Below are 19776 nucleotides of genomic sequence, written 5' to 3'. Positions count from 1 at the left end.
AGAGGCAGTGTGAAACATTCGACCTTTGAATTAAAAAAATATATATACAGATTTTAAGAGTTATAATACGTATCACAGCATCCTGACCTTAGTAGCTGATTCTTGAAGATAGAATAGGAATGAAAATAAGAGATCATTAGAACAGAAGGGAACAAAACAGCTGACGATCCTGGAGGTATCAAAGGGAAGCTCAGAATATGGCAGCAAAGTCCAGGATACATCATACAACGCTCCAACCCACAGCCCACTTTCTGATCTTGCTCTCCGTTTTTTACTTCCAAGTAATCACTGCTACTTCCTGCTACAAAATCACCTGTTTATATCGTCCTCACCTTCCCTCTCTCTGCTCCCAAAGTGTCCTCAATTTAAAATCTACTCAAACTCAGTACAAAATTCCTAAGGGCAAATAAAGATGCCACTTCTCAAACCAAGAGGCGGAGTCTATTTCTTCCACCACTTGAGCTTGAACTGGTCTTGTGACTAGCTCGGACCAAAAGACCTGAGTGGTTACAGCTTCTGCTCTTGCCATCTCAGAGTGACACTCAAGGACTGGGGAATGAAGCCTCGTCTGAGCCACTGGAAGAGGAGTCTCCTAGGGAGAATGATCCAGCCTACAGCCAGCACCAACTACCAGATGCATGTATGAGAAGCAATCATAGACCATCCAACCCTGTTGACATGCTTGCTGCCTGCAGATGCATGAGCGACCTCCTCTGGGTCCAGGACAAGAACCACCAAGGTGAAAACAGCTCCAATCTTCTCCAACCCACGATTAAAATAAAGCATTGTAGGGATCCCTGGGTGGCGCAGCGGTTTGGCGCCTGCCTTTGGCCCAGGGCGCGATCCTGGAGACCCGGGATCGAATCCCACGTCGGGCTCCCGGTGCATGGAGCCTGCTTCTCCCTCTACCTGTGTCTCTGCCTCTCTCTCTCTCTGTGTGTGCCTATCATAAATAAATAAAAAAAATTAAAAAAAATTAAAAAAAAATAAAGCATTGTTTTTTAAAAATGTCTAAAGTTACTACCACAAATTTTCTTGTCTCTCCTTCTGATGTTCTCACTCGGTTTCAACCACATCTCAATTTAAAAATATTTTTTATTTATTTGAGAGGAAGAGAAAGACCAAGAGCACAGGAGCAGGGAAAGGGAGAAGTAGACCCCGCACTGAGCAGGGAGCCCTATGCAGGGGCTGGATCCCAGGACGCTGGGATCATGACCTGAGCCAAAGGCAGACGCTTAACCCACTGAGCCCCCCCAGGTGCTCCTTCATCTCAGCGTTTTGGGTATGACAAACTGCTTTTCAGTTTTAAGATTTTAAACATTCTCTTTTACTCCCTTTGAATCAATATTTCTCCACTCTCTCTGCTTGACTAACTCCTGTTTAGTCTTAAAAGCTGTAAACTTCAATGAGATTAGAAATTCTTTGGAATTAATTGAAAGTGAGAAAGAAAATGGGCAGTTCAGTTAGGAGCAACTGGGAAAACCAAACATGAGATAACAAGGAAGCAGTCATGAATTCTTTTCATTTTTACTTTGTGAAGAATTTGTTGCAAAAAGTTATGAGAGGTATGAGAAAGATCTTAGACTTTGAATCTTTGTGTGGCCTCTGGAAGGGCCTCCAAATCTGTCTACATTTCTTATCTACAATGTGAGGAGAGTCATACTTACCATGTTGGGGTGTGAAAACTAACGTCATTATTTCAGTCTTTCCACGATAACCCCTATCTCCGGTGCACCTCAAATCAGGTACGAATGTGTCTCTCTTACAACAGTTCAGCACAGCCTTCCTAACCTGGGCCTGACCTTTCATTTTTAAACATTATTTGTGCCAAACGAGTGCCAAGGGAAGGATCAGAGTTCACGCCCTAAGAAAGAATCCTTTCCCATTTTGAGGCAATCTGGATTCTGAAAACCCCAGAATATAATCAATCCTCCCCACCATAATCCTCGGGGGCAACTTGATTCTCCGCGGCAGGCACAGATGTCCCTTGACAACACAAGGAGAACACAATGTAAAGTTAACACGTATTACTCGATCTGGTGATTTACCTGCTTCTGCTTGCACAGGGTGGGTGTGAGGATATTACGTACCCCCGGCTGACATGAGGGGAAAGCCTCTGAGCAACAATGCTGACAGATCCAGAGACAGAACGTAAAGCCTCTCTTTCCTGATACGACTTCTACATCAAGTACACTGTCTGGGCAGCAACCTGTAAGCACAAACTAGGCAATTTCTGCCCAACACAACTTACATCTGTAGATGCGAAGGCAATATCATGGTGAAGAGTCGGGTCACAGAATCAGGCCAACTTGTTCCAAATCCCAGCCTGGCCTCTTTTGGCTGCTACCTAACCTCTTCATTCCTCATTGAATTGTATGTAATAATAGTACCTTCCTCATAAATCTGCTGTGAAAATTTAAGTAAGGTAACCTCCTTAGCTCAGGGTAAGGCCTCATTCATCCACTTAATCGCAGCTATTGGGTTTACCTTCACTGTGTTTATTATACTGTAGAAAGTACAGAGTTGCTTATAAAGCTCCCAACTAGAGGTACCTTGGTTGATGGGGGTGGGAGTGTACACCAGTTTCCATGACATCATCCCTCTATTACTGTGGGTCCACGGATGCTCCAGGAGAACACAAGGAACACAAGAAGGCCATCTTTTCCATTCCTGACCAATTCCTAATTATAGATTTATCTGAGATAAGAAGCTCCTTTGCTGGGTATCAATCCTCCTCAGTGGCTTTCATTGGTGTTCCCAAAGTGTGATTTCAAGCCAGGAGCTTCCACGGAGAACTTGTTAGAAACGCAAGTTCTCAGGCCTACGACAGGCCTACTGAATCAGAAACTGTGGAGGTGGGGCCCAGCAGTCTGCATTCTAACACACCCTCCAGGTGATTCTGATGCACACTAAAATGTGAGAACCACTGAGTTAAATTATCAGTTATTCACACATCAGTTGCCTTATTTTTTTTAGTTCAAATACCCCTCACAGAATTAGAAAGGTGACTAGGAGAGGAATGGTGGGGAAATACCACAGCAATAGGCACTGAGGATAATAGATCCCAGCCTTTGATGGCAGAGGGCAAGAGGAGTGTCACTAGCCACCCTACATAGAGAATAAGGTCAAATTTATCTGGACTTGGGGGATTGTATGTGGGTCGTGGAAAATAAGATCTACATCATCAGGTGGTATCCTCGAGAAACACCAAGTTGAGGTGTCTGGACCTGATGGGGAGGCTCCTGGTTGACATAAATCAGAGTGGCACAGAACTTAGGAGAACTCTGAATTCCAGCAGCTGCCCTGATTTTTTTAAATATATATTTAGGAAGCAGTGTTTTTCCTATGCGTCCACAGAAGAAAGACGACTCTCTTGTTCCAGCTACTTCCTATTTTGCCTGAAGGATCTTCCCTCCTTTTCACCCAATCATACTTCACTCCAATAATAATAGTTTGTTCCAACATGCATTTACATTGCATCATCACTTATATCTGGAATGTTGTTTTTCCTCGAGTAACCTGAAACTCATCATTGAATATTTACCACAAATGTCACCTCCTCTGGGAAACCTTCCCTGACCTCTATAAAGTTAACCATTCCTTTCTCTATGCCATCCACTTTATATATAAATCTGATATTCACTTATGGAAATATCCATCTGGACACTTAAGAAAAGAAGTTGTGTTTTATTAATCTTGCAGACTTGAATATTTGCAACAATTCACCCTCCCCCCCAAATTTGTGTTCATTATCATCTCTGATAATGCTACTAGAAGACTCGGTATTTTCGATGGTCACCTTTATTAAGATTTTTTAACTGAAATTTTTATTGAAATGATTAGAGATTCACAGGCAGTTGTATGAAATAATATAAGAAGTTCTCTTGAGCTCGTTCCAGCTTCCACTGATTACACATTTTGTAAAACTATATAATATTGCAGTCTGGATGTTGACACAGATACCATCTACCAATTTTATTCAGATTTCCCCAGTTTTACTTGTCCTCATTTGTGTGTGTGTCACCCTTGTAGGTTCATGTAACCACCACCCCAGGATCTCTCAGGTTGACTTTTCATAATCACACCCACTTCCATCCTGACACCTTCCCCCATCCCTAACCCCTGAGAACTACTGATTTGTTCCTCATTCCTAAAATTTTGTAATTTCAAAAATGTCGCACAATGGAATCATACAGTACGTAACCTTATGGGAATGACTTTTTCATGCTGCATAATTCCCTAGAGATTCATCCAGGTTGTTGTACATATCACAATCGTTCAACAATTGAGACCCCAAAACTTTAAGAAAAATAAATTTCTATTGTTTTAGACCACCAAGTTTGTGGTAATTTGTTACAGAAGCCTCAGGAAACTACTACAGAATTGTTTATAGTTTTTGGCTATTACAAATAATGCTACTCGAAGCATTTATATACAGGTTGTTGTGGGAACATACATTTTCATTTCTCCGGAATAAGTCTCCAAGAGTACAATTGCTGGGTTGAATGGTCAGTGTAGGTCTAGTTTTATGGGAAACTTCCCAACTATTTTCTCGAGTGGGTATACCGTTTTGTATTTCCATTAGCAATGTGTAAGTGACCCGTTTACTCTCCACCCTTGCCAACATTTGGTATTGTCACTATTTCTTACGTTAGCCATTCTGACAGATATATAGCAAAATCTCATTGTGATTTTATATTTAATTTCCCTGATGATTAATGATGCTGAAAATCTTTTCATGCATTTGTGGTCATCTGTGTACCACTTCAGTGAAATTTGTCTTCCAATCTTTTACCTATTTCATAATTGGATTGTTTGATCTTTTTTCTACTGTTGAGTTTTGAGAGCTCTTTATGTGTTCTAGATACTACTTCCTATGTTAAATATGTGGTTTACAAATATTCTCTACCATCTGTAAATGGAATTCTTTCATAGATTCTTTGGGATTGATAGATAGAATATCATGTCATCTGTGAAGTGAGATAGTCTTCTTTCCAGTTTGTATGCCTTTCATTTACTTATTCCTGCCTTATCATGGTGACGAGAATTTCCAGTACGATGTTGAGTAAGAGAGATGAGAATGGGCACCCTTATATTGCTCTTTTTAAATTATATTTTTTTATATTAGGAAAATCTTACTAAATAATTGTAACTAAGGTTTACACATCTGGGAAATTCAAATGTTAACTGATTTTTTTCTTTATTATTTATATCGCTTGCATTTAAATTTTTAAAGGAATACTGGTTAGACAATTTTGTAAAAGGAATAAAAAATATATTGGATTAAAGAATTTAATAATAAAAAATTTAAATTTTAAGTTTAGTATAGTTAGCACACAGTGTTATATTCGTTTCAGGTGTACAATATACTGATTCAACAGTTCTATCCATTGTTCAGTGCTCATCGAGACAAATATACTCTTTAATCCCCATCAGCCTATTTCACCCATCACTTTACCCAACTCACTTCTGGTAACCATCAGTTTGTTCTCTATAGTAAAGAGTCTGTTTATTGGTTTGTGTGTCTTTTTTCCTTTGTTCCTCTGTCTCTTAAATTTCACCTATGAATGAAATCTTATGGTACTTGCCTTTTTCTGACTTATTTTACTTTAGCATTATTCTCTCTAGCTCCATCCACGTTGTTGCAAATGGCAATATGTCATTCTTTTTATGGCTGAATAATACTCCATTGTGTGTCGGTGTATATATACATATGTATATATCACATCTTCTTTAGTCATTCATCTATCAATGGACACTTGGGCTGTTTCCCTAATTAGGCTATTGTAAATAATTCTACAATAAACATAGGGGCGCATATATCCTTTCAAATTAGTGTTTTTGTATTATTTGGGTAAATACATTGTTGTGAGATTACTGGATCATAGGGGAGTTCTACTTTTAACTTTTTTGAGGCACAGTATGGAGATACTGTTTTCCACTGTGGCTGTACCAGTTTGCATTCCCACCAATAGTTCAAGAGGGTTCTTTTCTCATCCATATCTTCACAAACATTTGTGGTTTCCTGTGGTTTTGATTTTAGCCATTGTGACAGGTACAGGGCGAAATCTCATTGTAGTTTTGATTTGCATTTCCCTGATGATGAGTGATGTTGAGCATCTTTACATGTGCCTGTCGGCCATCTGGACGTCTTCTTTGGAGAAATGTATGTTCATGTCTTCCACCCACTTTTTAATTGGGTTGTTTTTTGGGTGTTGAGTTGTATAAGTTCTTTATATATTTTGGATACTAACCCTATATTGGAGATGTCATTTGCAAATATCTTCTCCCATTCAGTATGTTGTTTTTTAGTTTTGTTGATTGTCTCCTCACTGTGCAGAGCTTTTTATATTTTGATGTACTCCCAATAGTTTATTTTTGCTTTTATTTCCCTTGCCTTAGGAGACATATCTAGAAAACTGTTGCTATAGCTGCTGTCAGGTACATTATGGCCTTTGCTCTTTTCTAGGATTTTAATGGTTTCAGGCCTCAATTTACATCATTAATCCATCTTGAGTTTATTTTTGTGTATGGTGTAAGAGAGTGGTCCAATTTCAGTCTTTAGCATGTTGCTGTCCAGTTTTCCCAACACCATTTGCTAAAGGTACTATCTTTTTCCCATTGCATATTCTTGCCTCTTTTGTAGAAGACTAATTGACCATATAATCATGAGTTTGTTTCTGGGCTTTCTATCCTGTTCCATTGATCTATGTGTTTGTTTTTATGCCAGTACAATACTGTTGTGATTACTATATCTTTGAGTGTAATCTGAACTCTGAGACTGTGATATCTTCAGCTTTTTTTTTCTTTTTTCAAGATTGTGTTGGCTACCTGGGATCTTTTGCAGTTCCATACAAATTTTAGGATTATTTGTTCTAGTTCTGTGAAAAATGTTGGTATTTTCATACATTTTCAATGCATTTAATTTGTAGACTGCTTTGGACAGTATGGAGATTTTATTTATCTATTGATTGATTTTATTTATTCATGAGAGACACAGAGAGAGACAGAGACATAGGCAGCGGGACAAGCAGGCTCCCTGTGGGGAGCCTGATATGGGAATCAAACCCAGGACCCCAGGATCATGACCTGAGCCAAAGGCAGAGGCTCAACCACTGAGCCACCCAGGCACCCCCCGGCAAGGACATTTTAACAATATTTGCTCTTCCTATCTATAAGCATGTAATATCTTTTTTTGGGGGGGGGATCTTAATTTATTATGATAACACTTAGGATTCCTGAATCCACCAATGTGCCTACCATTGTTACCAAGGTATACAGGCTTTGCAGTTTTCTGCAAGATGTGTTAGCAATATGTGTTTTTTTATTTTTTTAATAATAAATTTATTTTTTATTGGTGTTTAATTAAGCATGTAATATCTTTCCATTTGTTTGCTTTTCTTGAATTTTTTCTTCAGTGTTTTATAGTTTTCAGAGTATAGGCCTTTCACCTCCTTGGTTAAGTTTATTCCTGGGTATTTTATTATTCTTTGTGCAATTGTAAATGGAACAGCTTTCCTAATTTTTTCTGTTGCTTCATTATTAGTGTACAAAAATGTAAGGTATTTCTCTACATTGATTTTGTATTCAGTGACCTTCCTGAATTGATCTATTAGTTCTAGCAGTTTTTTGGTGGAGTCTTCAGGGTTTTCTTTTTTTTTTAAGATTTTATTTATTTATTCATGAGAGACAGAGAGAGAGAGAGGCAGAGATACAGGCAGAGGGAGAAGCAGGCTCCATGGAGGGAGTCCTATGTGGGACTCGATCCAGGTATTCTGAGATCACACCCTGAGCCGAAGGCAGATGCTCAAACACTGAGCCATCCAGGCGTCCCTCTTCAGGGTTTTCTACATAGAGCATCATCATCTACCAACAGTGAAAAGTTATGCTTTTTCCTCACTAATTTGGATAGCTTTATTTCTTTTGCTTTTCTGATTGCTGTGGCTAGGACTTCCAGTACTACATGGAATAAAAGGGGTAAGGGGGATATCCTTGTCTTCTCCCTGAGTTTTAGGACAAAAGTTCTTGGTTTTTCCCAATTGAATATGATAGAGCTGAGCATTTTTCATATAATGGCTTTTATTTTTTTAAAAAGATTTTATTTATTTATTTGAGAGAAAGAGAATGAGCAGAGGGGAGGGGCAGAGGGAGAGGGTGAAGCAGACTCCCTGCTGAATAGGGAGCCCAAAGTGGGGCTTGCTCCCAGGACCCTGAGATTGTGACCTGAACCTAAGGCAGATGCTTAACAGACTGAGCCACCTAGGCACCCTCATATATGGCCTTTATTATGTTAAGGTATGTTCCCTCTAAACTGACTTTGTTGAAGGTTTTTATTATGAATGGATCCTGCACATTGCAAAATGCTTTTTCTCCATCCATTGAAATGATCATATAAGGTTTTTTATCCCTTCTTTTATTGATGTGATGTATCATATTGATTGATTTGTGACTATTGAATCACTCTTGCAACCCAGGAATAAATCTCACTTGATCATGGTGAGTGATTTTTTTTGTTGTTGTTGGATTTCGTTTGTTAAAATTTTGTTGAGGATTTTTGCATCTATGTTCATTGAGATATTAGCCTGTAACTTTCTTTGTGGTGTCTTTATTTGGTTTTGATATTAGGGCAGTGCATATCTCATAGAATGAATTTAGAACTTTTCCTTCCTCCTCTACTTTTCTGAATAGTTTGAGAAAAATAGGTATTAACTCTTCTTTCAATGTTTGGTGGAACTCACCTGTGAAACCATCTGGTCCTGGACCTTTGTTTGTTGGGTGGTTTTGATTACTGATTCAATTTCATTGATGGTAATTGGTCTGTTCAAATTTTATTTCTTTCCGATTCAATTTTAGGAAGTTATATATTTCTAGGAATTCATCCATTTCTTCCAAGCTATCCAATTTGTTGGCAAGCTCTTGATCTTAGGGTTAAGCATTCAGTCTTTCACCATTTAGAATAATGTTAACTGCAGGCTTTTTGTAGTGCTTTTATTAAATTGAGGTAATTTCCCTCTATTCCCAGCTCGTTGAGAGTTTTATCATAAATGAGTGTTGAGTTTTCTCAAATTCTTTTACTTCATCAATTGATATGATCACATAATTTTTCTTCTTTAGCTGTTGATGTTTTATATTATTGATTTTTAATGTTGAACCAATTTGGTCATGGTATAAAACTCTTTTTATACATTACTGGATTCAATTTGTCTATATTTTACTGAAATTTTTAAAGTCTAAGTTCATGTGAGATTAATTTGTAGCTTTTTTATAAATTGTCTTGTGATTTTGGTAGCAGGATAATAATAACCTCATAAAGTAAGTTGAGTATTTCTTCCTCTTCTATTTTCTAGAAGAAATGTATAAAATTGTTGTTCTTTGAATGCTTGGTACAATTCTCTAGTAAAATCCTGTGGATCTAGAAATTTCTTTTGGGGGAGCTTTATTATGCATTCTTCTAAGGTATCAAATTTCTGAATATAAGTTTACAGTATTTGCTTATTATATTTTTAATTGTGGCAATTCTATAGTAATATCAATTCTATATCATTTGTGTCATCTTTCTTTTTAATCTTTGTCAGTTTTGTTACAGGCTTCTAAATTTCATTGATTTTTTTTCCTCAAAGAACCAGTTTTTTGTTTCATTGTTTTTTTTTTTTCTATTGTTTTCCTATTTTCAACTTCAGATATTTCTGTACTTGAACTTTTTAATTTTCTTCCTTCTGCTTGGTTTGGGCTTATTTTTTCTCTTTTCAGTTTCTTAGTGCATAGACTTATTTATTGGAGACCTTTTCTCATTTCACATATAGACATCTAGTGATATAAATTTTCTTCTCAGTACTGTTTTAGTTACATTCCACATGTTTTAATATATTGTTTCCGATTTTCATCTAGTTTTATGTATGTTTTCTTTCCTTTGAGCTTTATTCTTTGATTCATGAGTTATTTAAGAGATATGTTATTTTCCTGTAGGTTTTCTCTTATTGATTTCTAGTTTAACCTCACTACGGTCAGAGACATACTGTAACCATATTGTGTATGATTATAATTCCTTTAAATGTGTTATGGTTTGTCTTGTGGCCTGGAATATGGCCTTTCAGTGTTCCATGGGCACTTGAAAAATATATATGTTCTACTGTTGTTGGGTGGAGTTCTAAATAAAGTAGTCAAAACCTGTTGGCTTACTATATTGTTTAGATCTTCTATATCTTTGATGAGTTTTTGGTCTAGTAATTCTATCAGTTACTGAGACAGAAATGCTGAAGTCTTCAATTGTAATTGATACATGAACACTTAGAATCATTATGTATTCCTGGTGGATTGGACTTTTTGTCATAACATGATGTTTTTGTCTTTGGTAATATTCTTTGTTCTGAAGTCTATTTTACCATATTAATACAGAAACTCATGCCATTTAAATTTTTTATTACTATTTTTAAAAGATTTTATTTATTTATTTGACAGAAAGAGAGAGAGAGAGAGAGAGAGAGAGAGAGAGAGAAAGAGAGCGAGCACAGGTAGCCAGAGCAGTAGACAGAGGGAGAGGGAGAAGCAGGCTCCCTGTTAAGGAGGGAGCCTGATGTGAGGCTTGATTCTAGGACCCTGGGATCATGACCTGAGCAGAAGGTAGATGTTTGATCAACTGAGCCACCCAGGTGCCCTGTGAGTTTGTTTGGATGAATTTTAGAACAAAAGGGTCCTCCTGTTCTACCAGAAGCTGAGATTTAAAGGTTTTGAATTCTAAACTTAGTGAAAGAACTGCCAGTGGTTCTTAAGTCTCAACCACCACCCTGTGGAATCTACTCCCATCCTTGCCAATCCTTACACTATAAGAAGGCTGACAGAGAAGAAGGAAAGTTACCTCTGAAACTGACAGTTCTTGGGAAGGTTACCTTTACTACCACAACTCTTCTCCTTTACGGGGAAGATGGGATACCATTTTCCTCTGTGTATCAGTCAGCACTGCTGTAACAAAAGCACCATAACTAGGTAAAGATGTATCAGTCACAGTTCTGGAGGTTGGCAGTCCAAGATCAAGGTGTGGCAGCATTGGTTCCTTCTGGGGACTCTGAGAGAAGGATTGGTTCCAAACCTCTCTCCTTGGTTTGGAGATGGCTGTCTTCTTCCTGTGTGTCTTTACATCATCTTTTCTTTTCTTTTCTGTCTGTATGACTAAATTTTCCCTTTTTATAAGTCATATTGAATTGGAGTCTACCTAACCCTAATGACTCATTTTAACTTAATTTACCTGCAAAGACTCTATCTACAAATAGAGTTACATTCTGAAGTACTGAGGATTAGGATTCCAATATATCTTCTTCACAGGGGGTGGTGGTACAATTCAGCCCATAACACTCCATAAAGCCAAGCAATGGGCACAAAGGGAATACTAGCATTTTGTTCCTTGATGAAGTGCCTACTTTGTCAATGGACTTCCCAGTCTCCCTTGTGCTACCTCGGCAGGCAAGAGAAATGTGGAGGAGCCTCTCACACCCCCGTCTGCTTCTGCCTACCTGTGCCTTAGCAGCTCCATGTAAGAGAAATGCCAGTTGTCAGATTTATTCTGTACATTCCCTCAAGCCTTAAGAGTTGATAAATACATAGACAAGAATAGAGCACACAATCTTGTCAGGACTGCCATAATGTGGGAGATAACGGCACAAACAGTTGGGGAATGAAGTCTTTTGCCACAAAGTGGGGGTCAATTGGAAGATGCAGCTAAATCTCAGGGATTCCCAATGCCTATGGAACATTTTGGGGAGAGCTCCACAGGCTCTGTCCGGAGCACTTGTGACCCAAAGACAACCAGAATAGCAATCTCGTACCAAGAATAGCATTGCAACCTTGCCAAGGCTGTAAGGTAAGGCCATTCTACCCCCCATCCATCCATGGGCAGAAGGGCAGGCTGGAGCGGTGGAAGCTGAGAGCGAACTGTATCCCCTCCTCCACTCCAGGGTCTATCTAGCCAAATCTTAATTTGGCTCTGACATGGATGTTTTTATAAATAGAGCTGAGTCATTTAAATCAAAGTCCCTCTGAATAGACAAAAGTGAAAAGTTATGGGCTGAGAAAGTGCTAAGGGAACTGCTACCCAGCAGGAAACAGACATTTGATAGATCAAAACTGAAGAAAGTGGCTGGAAAAAATAAAACCATGTCAGTCTTGCTCCTCAGTGAGTTGAGACTAAACAGTAGATAAATGCACATTGTACACATAGCACTGAGGTATGTTCCACTTTACTTTCTGCTGCTTCACTTAGCATGATATTATGGACAGATTCCCCTGCCATTAGGGATTCTTCATAAATATAATTTTTAATGATTATAGTTTCTATCATTCATCTTATAAATGTACTTTAAATGTATTTAACCTTTCTCTTATTGGACATTTGGGATCTACTTAATATTTTGGAATTATAAATCATGTCATAATCATCTTTCTACATACATCTATGTCTAATCTCTATTTCAAAGAGAAAAAGACACTGTTATATCTACTTTCTTTTCAGATGGGGAAATTAATGCTAACCACTTTCAGAGATTAAGTGACTTCCTCTCATCATATGTTTTTTTTAAGATTTTATTTATTCATGAGAGAGAGAGAGAGAGGCAGAGACACAGAGGGAGGGAGAAGCAGGCTCCATGCAGGGAGCCTGATGTGGGATTTGATCCCGGGACCCCAGGATCAGGCCCTGGGCAAGGCAGGCGCTAAACCACTGAGCCACCCAGAGATCCCCCCTCTCATTATATTTTAAATCCATATTCTGACAATGGGTAATTGACCAAATTATCAGTGCATAAAAGTCGTCCTTTATACCTAATGTACAACTTGAAAAGCTGACTCATTTTGTACCCATTTTCCCCTATACTAATATTGCCTTAGACCAAGTGATGAACTATATTTTACTTATAGAATATATCTATAATATTCTGTGTATGCCTTAGCTAGATTTATGTAAACTAATTTCATTAGCATGGAGAAACTCATGACTTGGAGCTTTACATGTCTATTTGCAAAACCCACTGAAGTTAAATAGTTCACCATGATAGCAACAATTTGTGACCACAAGTATATTAGAGCACACAGGTCTGAATTCAACCGGAGTATTACTGCACAGCAGAAAATAGTAGCAAAGCAGTGACAAAGAATAATGGCTTCACTATTAATTAATTAAATATAGTTGGTATTCTAGATCTGCCATTTCCATGCCATATAACCTCGAAAAATTATGTTTCTGTGCTCCATTTCTCGTCTGTAAATGAGGGATAATCATAGTACCTACCTCAGGGTTGATGAAAGGACTAAAAGAGAAAATTCCCAGAAAGGACCAGAAAATGGCCCATAAAATACGGTCAGTTAATGTTAGCTACTAATCTCACTAATTAGAAGTCACAGGTTAACCTCAATCTAGGCATACATATTTGGATTCTAACAGACATAATTCACACCTTTAGTCAGGACTATTTGCTCTCTGATATAAGACAATAAATCAGTTTTTAACCCAACACCAACTCTATTTTACTATGTAAATACAGATACATTAATGCATCAGTGAATATTTATATTATCATCATAATAAAGACAAAATGGATAGGTAATTATTCACTATTATAATAAAATGTGTATCTTATATCCTTGATGTTCCTTTAAATTCTTCCATAGCATGCTAAGTATTGATTGGGGAAAATCACTTAATGGAATTAAATCACACACTGAGTAAAAAGCAGTTAGATTTAGCTTGAAATATAAAAATTATCTCTTTACAGGACACACAGTGTTCACTGGAGCTTAATATAGGGACCATGGCATAACTTCACAAAATCATAAACTCTGTAACAGCACCGAGTGAAATTCCAGGGAATAGTTGCTTTGCACCATCACACTCCACAGCGAAGCCTTCTCACCAGAGTCGGCTAGAGTGGAATTTGGAACTCTTCCACCACAGTTAGAAGGAGGCTTATCTTGATCTCCCTAAACCTGGGTAGGAGGCCCACTTCTTGTAGAACTCTTCACCACCTATCATGGTAAGTCCCACATTTTCTTTAGTTGCGTCCTAGTGAAGATACCCAACAGCCAGCAATGTGGAGTAGGAAGGGCTGCCTAAGGATAAGGATAAGGAATCTGAAAGACTGTTTCTCAGATTCAGGGCAGATGCGGGAAATGTGAGAACTCCTAAGCTTCTGCCTCTACCCACCCACAGGTCAGGGTGAGAAGTGAGAGGGGGAGGCAGGAAGGTGCTTGCGATAGGGCCAGAGCGCAGAGGTAAGCCTTGTTGGTTTTGGCACTGCCTGCCCCTATTGTTAGAACACCACTGGCATGCTGCTGCCAACTCCCCAAAAGAATATAACACGTCTAACACTCAAGACTAATGCTCCTTTCCTGCATCATGGGATGTTATAAATAAAGCTGTAGCTTTTTATATACCATCAAGGAGTACACCACCCTATAGAAGGCAGATGAAGGAAACTCAGGAAAGCCTAATTTTGCAGAGAGGCGGAACAAAACACTGATGTCACTGATCTATTTTAAACACATTTCAAAACACACTAGGAAATGTTTCCACACTATGGGAATACAGGACCAAGTCTATGATCCGATACACAAATTTTGTGCGTGTGATGTTTGCATCTAATATAATCCACATGAATTTTTTATACATGCACACACACCAACACACAGACGTAACAAACAGCTCTTGGGATGAACTGTAGGGAGAAGAATACAGGTTATGTGGTGGTAGCTTCATGGTGAAAGAGATCTTATTCTAAATCCTTCATTTCCTAGAACAGTGGCATTTCTCCCAGCAGCTCATGGAGCCCCGGGCCCTTGCACCTACCTGTGCTGGTGGTGGTGCCGGGGCTGGCGAGCAGCTGCCCTGAGCCCTGAGCCGGAGGTGGCGGCTGCCCATCACTCAGCTGCTTGACTCGTTTGCGATGGGATTTGCCATTGTAATGGACTTGAGCCTGGGCGGCGGAGTTCAGCTGAATGTTGCACACCTCACAGAAGGAGAACAGAATTTTCTTTTTCTCTTTACTCAGCTGGTCCTCAGGCCTGTCATTCTTTATCCCCTTTTCTTCAAAGCCCCGTAGAAAAGTTGCCATATTCATAATACCATCTTCGGGGTAGTTATTAGGGCGTAATGAGTACTTCATACCTGAAAAAATAAAAAGTGCAAGCGCTTGTGAAATATATGCTCTCTGATTTTCTAGTATGATTACAATTAATTTTCGAGATTTGGGACAGGCTAAAGGTCTTCCAGCTACTCAGTGGATGCTCTTTGAAAAAGTCATCAAAACTATCTTATCGAGCAAATATGGTCTTTGAACAGATGTCCTCTGTCTGGAGTACTTCCTCCTCTATCCTCCCCCACCCTCCCTCCACCTCCGGATCCCTTTGCCCTTTCTAACTCCTGCTGACCCTAAATCTCACCAGAGTACTACCCTCTCCAGGCAGCCCGGCCGACCCGGGGATAAGGTGATCTCTGGCTGCATGCTCCCACAGTGCAATATGACCTCCCTCAGAGCATCTATCACCCTCTGCATTTCATACGTATTTGTGCAATTTGGTTTCTGTGTTTCTTTGACAGAGTATGAGCCCTGTGAGGGTGGTAACCTCATTTCTGGATGTCCCTTAGGTCTAGAACTGTACTTTCTACATAATAGGTATTTAAATACCTATTGAAGGGAAGAATAAATGTTATGAACCCAGCATCGTGGAAAAGGCTAGGTATAGACACAAAGGTATAAATAACACACGTGCACCTGCCAGCAGACAAATGCCCTAAACCTGGGGAGGAGGTGAACAACAGAGATTAAAACACAGTATGTCTGCAACTTACATTAAGTTGTGTTCCAAAAGCCCCTTTATAAGTCAGCCAATGGGAATTTGAACATATTTTCTTATAGTTGTAGTGAAACAAATTATATTCAGGTTTCCAGATTAGCCCATAAATATCAATTTAATTTTTGATGAGGTTGAAATCCAGAACATCTGAAATAAAAAGTAAAAGAAATACAGTAAATGGTAAACTAGTAATTGAAAAATAGAAAAAGAGTAGAGCAGACTAAGATTTTTGTTTGTAATTTTATTTTTAAATGCTGACTTTTTTTCATTTAGTTCATAAGGGTATAGTGGTAGATTATAACTTAACTGAGGATTTTAAAGGAGACTTTTCAGTACATCAGGGACCTTCACTTGATGAAGATGGCCTTGGCTTTTTATTTTGCTCGGTTCCACTATAACATATGTAATTGTTTTCATTTTATTTAATACTACTATTACCAGGATTTTTATACTTTATTAGAAAAACTCAGATTTTTCCTTCCTATGTAGAGAAAACTCCAGTTCTTCCCTATTGTGTTCCCTTTTAGAAAGGGATTTCTAAAGAAAGTCACTTTATTAGTCACAGAGAACACTTCACTTCTGCTACTTCGGTCACCAAATGTATGGAGGTTTTGTCCCCCAAGAGAAGCAATTCTGGGTGTCCTTCAACATAACTCAATTCTGACTCTATGTACCCAGAGATAGAATTAGATCCCACTGGTTAAGGGCTCAGTCCCACAAGACTGTCTCCCCACCACACACACACACACACACACACACCCTTCAGACATCTTGCAAGCCCAAACTGTCACCTGTGCTTCTGACCAACCCCCTAAATAGTGAAGGTCCCAACAATCCCCTTCTTGGGTTTGATTAATTTGCTAGGGTAGCTATAGGATGCAGGTAAACAGTTTACTTATTATTTACCAGCTTATTGTAAAAAGATATATAAAGAATACAGATGGACATCCAAATGTAAGAGATGCACAGGGCTTCTCTTGATATAAGGGGCGTGGAGCTTCCATGCCTTCTCCGGGTACACCATCTCCCAGCACCTCACATGTTTGAGAGCCTAGAAGCTCTCTGAACCCTGTTCTCTTGGGATTTTATGGAAGTTTCATCAAGTAGGCGTGATTGATTATATATTCTATTTTCGGCCTCTCTTCAAGAGTCAGGGGTAGGGCCAAAAAGCCCAAGCTCCTAAACACAGCTTGGTGGCCAGCCCTTATGCAAGAACAACTCAGGAGCCCACCCAGAGTTGCCTCATTAGGAAAAAAGATATTCCTATCACTCAGGAAATTACAAGGCTTTCAGGAGCCCCATGTCAGGAAGCAGGGGTCAAAGACCAAATATCAGAACAAAAGATGTTCCTAATGTCCCTATCACTGGGAAATTTTAAGAGTTTTAGAAAAAGCTCTGTACCAGAAACTGGGGGCAGAGACCAAATATATTTTCTATTATCTCACACATTCTTATCAGTGTGATTATGGCAATGCATTTGGTTCTCAACTAAAAAGACACTCTCATAAGAGAAAGAAGAGAATAATATACATGGAATAATTGGGTAAAAACTAAGAGAAAAGGAGTAAGCATGAGAAAGAATTGGCTGAGTGTGCATGAGGGATGAAGTGGCCATGAGGGATGTGCCATGAGGGATGAAGAATTAAGATAATGAAAGGATTATGGCTTGTGAGGGATTCCTGCCTATGGGAAAAACTCAAGAGATGGAAGGACATTGGTTTGAGCAGTTCTGTTGGTCCAAGTTGGCTGAGAGCTGTATGAAAAGGAAAGGGCAACCACAGGCTAGTCCATATTTGGAGCGTTCACCTGTTGAATGTTTAAAAAAAATCAGAAAATGAGTTATAGCACAGGGTATGACTAAAAGTTACAGCATAGGGTATGACTAAAAAGACAGAAGTTGATTCTACGCATGCAGTGTGCCAGGAAGCACTCCCTATTTACACCCATACACCCAGTTGCAAAGATCCATTATGCATTATACTGTAGGCTAAATCCTAACCTTCATTGAGTTGTTGGGAAATTGCTAATTTTGATATGGAAAACCTATTTGTCCCATAAATATTTTATCCTGATATCACCATTTCAAGGAACTCTATTTCACAAAATTTTAAAGTTTATTCAAATTATACATAAATCAGGTTTAAGGAATTCCCATAACTGAGTTGCAGAAAATAATTCAGCTATAATTAAAATGTGATTTAACTGCATATACATCAATATTTTTGCTTTTATTCCCTAAACCCAAAACATTATGATATCACAAAGTCATTTTCCTGGAAATGGAAACTTTGGAAATACCAACACTATATAAAAGTTATGTTTAAACATACTATAGTTTGTGTCCTCTCAAAATATTAAAATCTATTCTAAGAATCAACTGAACTGATAGAAATAATTTTAAAATGAGCTCTTCATTAATATATTATGCCCTACCTAGAAAACTAATCCTTTGTAAAACATAAGGAAAAAGGAAAATCAATCATTTCTAACCTTGCAAGGCTAGGTCAGATACCAACTCAATGAATCATTGAAATCTAAGTGTTATATTTCAAGTCAAGTAACCAAAATCCTTGACTCAGCTGAGGACTGATGACACTTTCATCTGAAAATTTAACCCAACTTGGAGGTGGCTGGCCTTGCCCATGCTGTCAATTAACACCTGATGTTTCATGGAAATAAGACATACAACATACTGTTCCATTTTAAATTTGAAATATTAAAAAATGACTTATTTGTATTCTCTTACAATGTATAAAGCCAGCTTACCTGTGATTTTCTGATTGCCATTTGTCTTAGAACTATTTTATGCTTTAGATTCACTTAAATATAGATATTTTAACTTCTAAGAAAGAAACCTTTAAAATGAAATGAGTAGCCATTTTAGAATTCTCCTGTAAACCTCTTCAGAATACCAGCATACTTCATAATCTTTATCCCTATTTTCCTTTCACCCAGAGTTACTCTCATGTACAGATGATCCCCCAAGCCTCCAGCACCCCATTTATGGGCCACTTTAGGGAGGATGCATTGCCTGGCAGGCAGGGTGCAGTCTGTCAACCAAGTCCCAATTTATTAGTCCTAGCTCCAACTTCACATTTTTCCCCTCTTGGGAAAAATGCCTATAGCACCTGTTAAGAGCTACTCTCAACCAGAATGTATTTAATTCCAGAAGTCTTGAGAAAAAGACCTAGAGGTGGTAGCCAGGCAATATATCAGGGTCTCAACATTCACTTTTGGCCTAGGCTTATAATATGTGTGGCAGTGGTATTTAAAATGTCAGTTTTCCAGCTAAGGGGAAAGTAACAGTGAGTTTAAGTAGAGGAAGAAAGAAAAATCTCGCTTTCCATTTTAAAGTTGTTTTTTTTTTTTATCAGACTATCTTAAATTACATGTTTCTGCATAGGGCAGAAGAACCTTCAGGGGTATCTAATTTTAAACTGAGCAGTGGGCAGCATTCTGCTTTGGAATGCCATGCAAACTTCTCTGAGCATAAGAGAAGCCAGAACTGGATCAGGTATTCCATGCTTTTTTTTTTTTGTAGGATTTTAAAAGATTAGATTGCCAATAATTCAACATCCATGAAAGAAGATCTTTTGCAACAGATAGAGGAATGAGAAAATTAATTCTTGAGTTGCTGCTTTTGAGGAAAAGAACTGATAGGATAGTCAGTGACTACCTAAAGGAGTGACTTTTAAATGACCAAGGATGTGATGCATCAGGAAACTTTTATACCTAACTTTCTCTGAAGCCTGGCTCTGATCCGTGTAGTTATCCAATTGTTTTTATAATAAAAAGAAGATTTGTTATAATTATTATGGTAAATCATGAAGCTGATTCAGAGGTAAAGAGGGCTCCATTATGCAGGTGGAGAACACATTCTTTGACAAAGTTGCCATAGCAGACAGAGAACATGGGAAGAGATTTTCTCACTTCTATGTA

The 19776-nt window shown here is 38.4% G+C and overlaps 1 protein-coding gene across 5 annotated transcripts in view; it reads right to left on the bottom strand.

The window, feature by feature from the left end:
- ZNF385B (zinc finger protein 385B) overlaps positions 1-19776 on the bottom strand; it is a 368556-nt gene that overhangs the window by 273094 nt on the left and 75686 nt on the right. For 4 of the 5 annotated variants that reach the window (XM_055308554.1, XM_055308553.1, XM_055308555.1 and 1 more), the window contains 2 exons: positions 15833-15984; positions 14831-15148 (listed from right to left, as the gene is read on the bottom strand). In XM_055308554.1, the coding sequence (XP_055164529.1) occupies positions 14831-15146 (316 nt within the window). In that variant the 5' untranslated portion in view covers positions 15147-15148; positions 15833-15984. Of the gene's footprint in view, positions 1-14830; positions 15149-15832; positions 15985-19776 lie in introns of those variants that run through there. The other variant, XM_055308560.1, reaches the window with a different exon arrangement.

Source organism: Nyctereutes procyonoides, unplaced genomic scaffold, assembly GCF_905146905.1.
Source record: "Nyctereutes procyonoides isolate TBG_1078 unplaced genomic scaffold, NYPRO_anot_genome, whole genome shotgun sequence".
Classification (NCBI taxonomy): Eukaryota; Metazoa; Chordata; class Mammalia; order Carnivora; family Canidae; genus Nyctereutes; species Nyctereutes procyonoides.
Note: the sequence above shows the minus strand (reverse complement) of the source record. Positions and strands in the feature narration are given on the sequence as shown.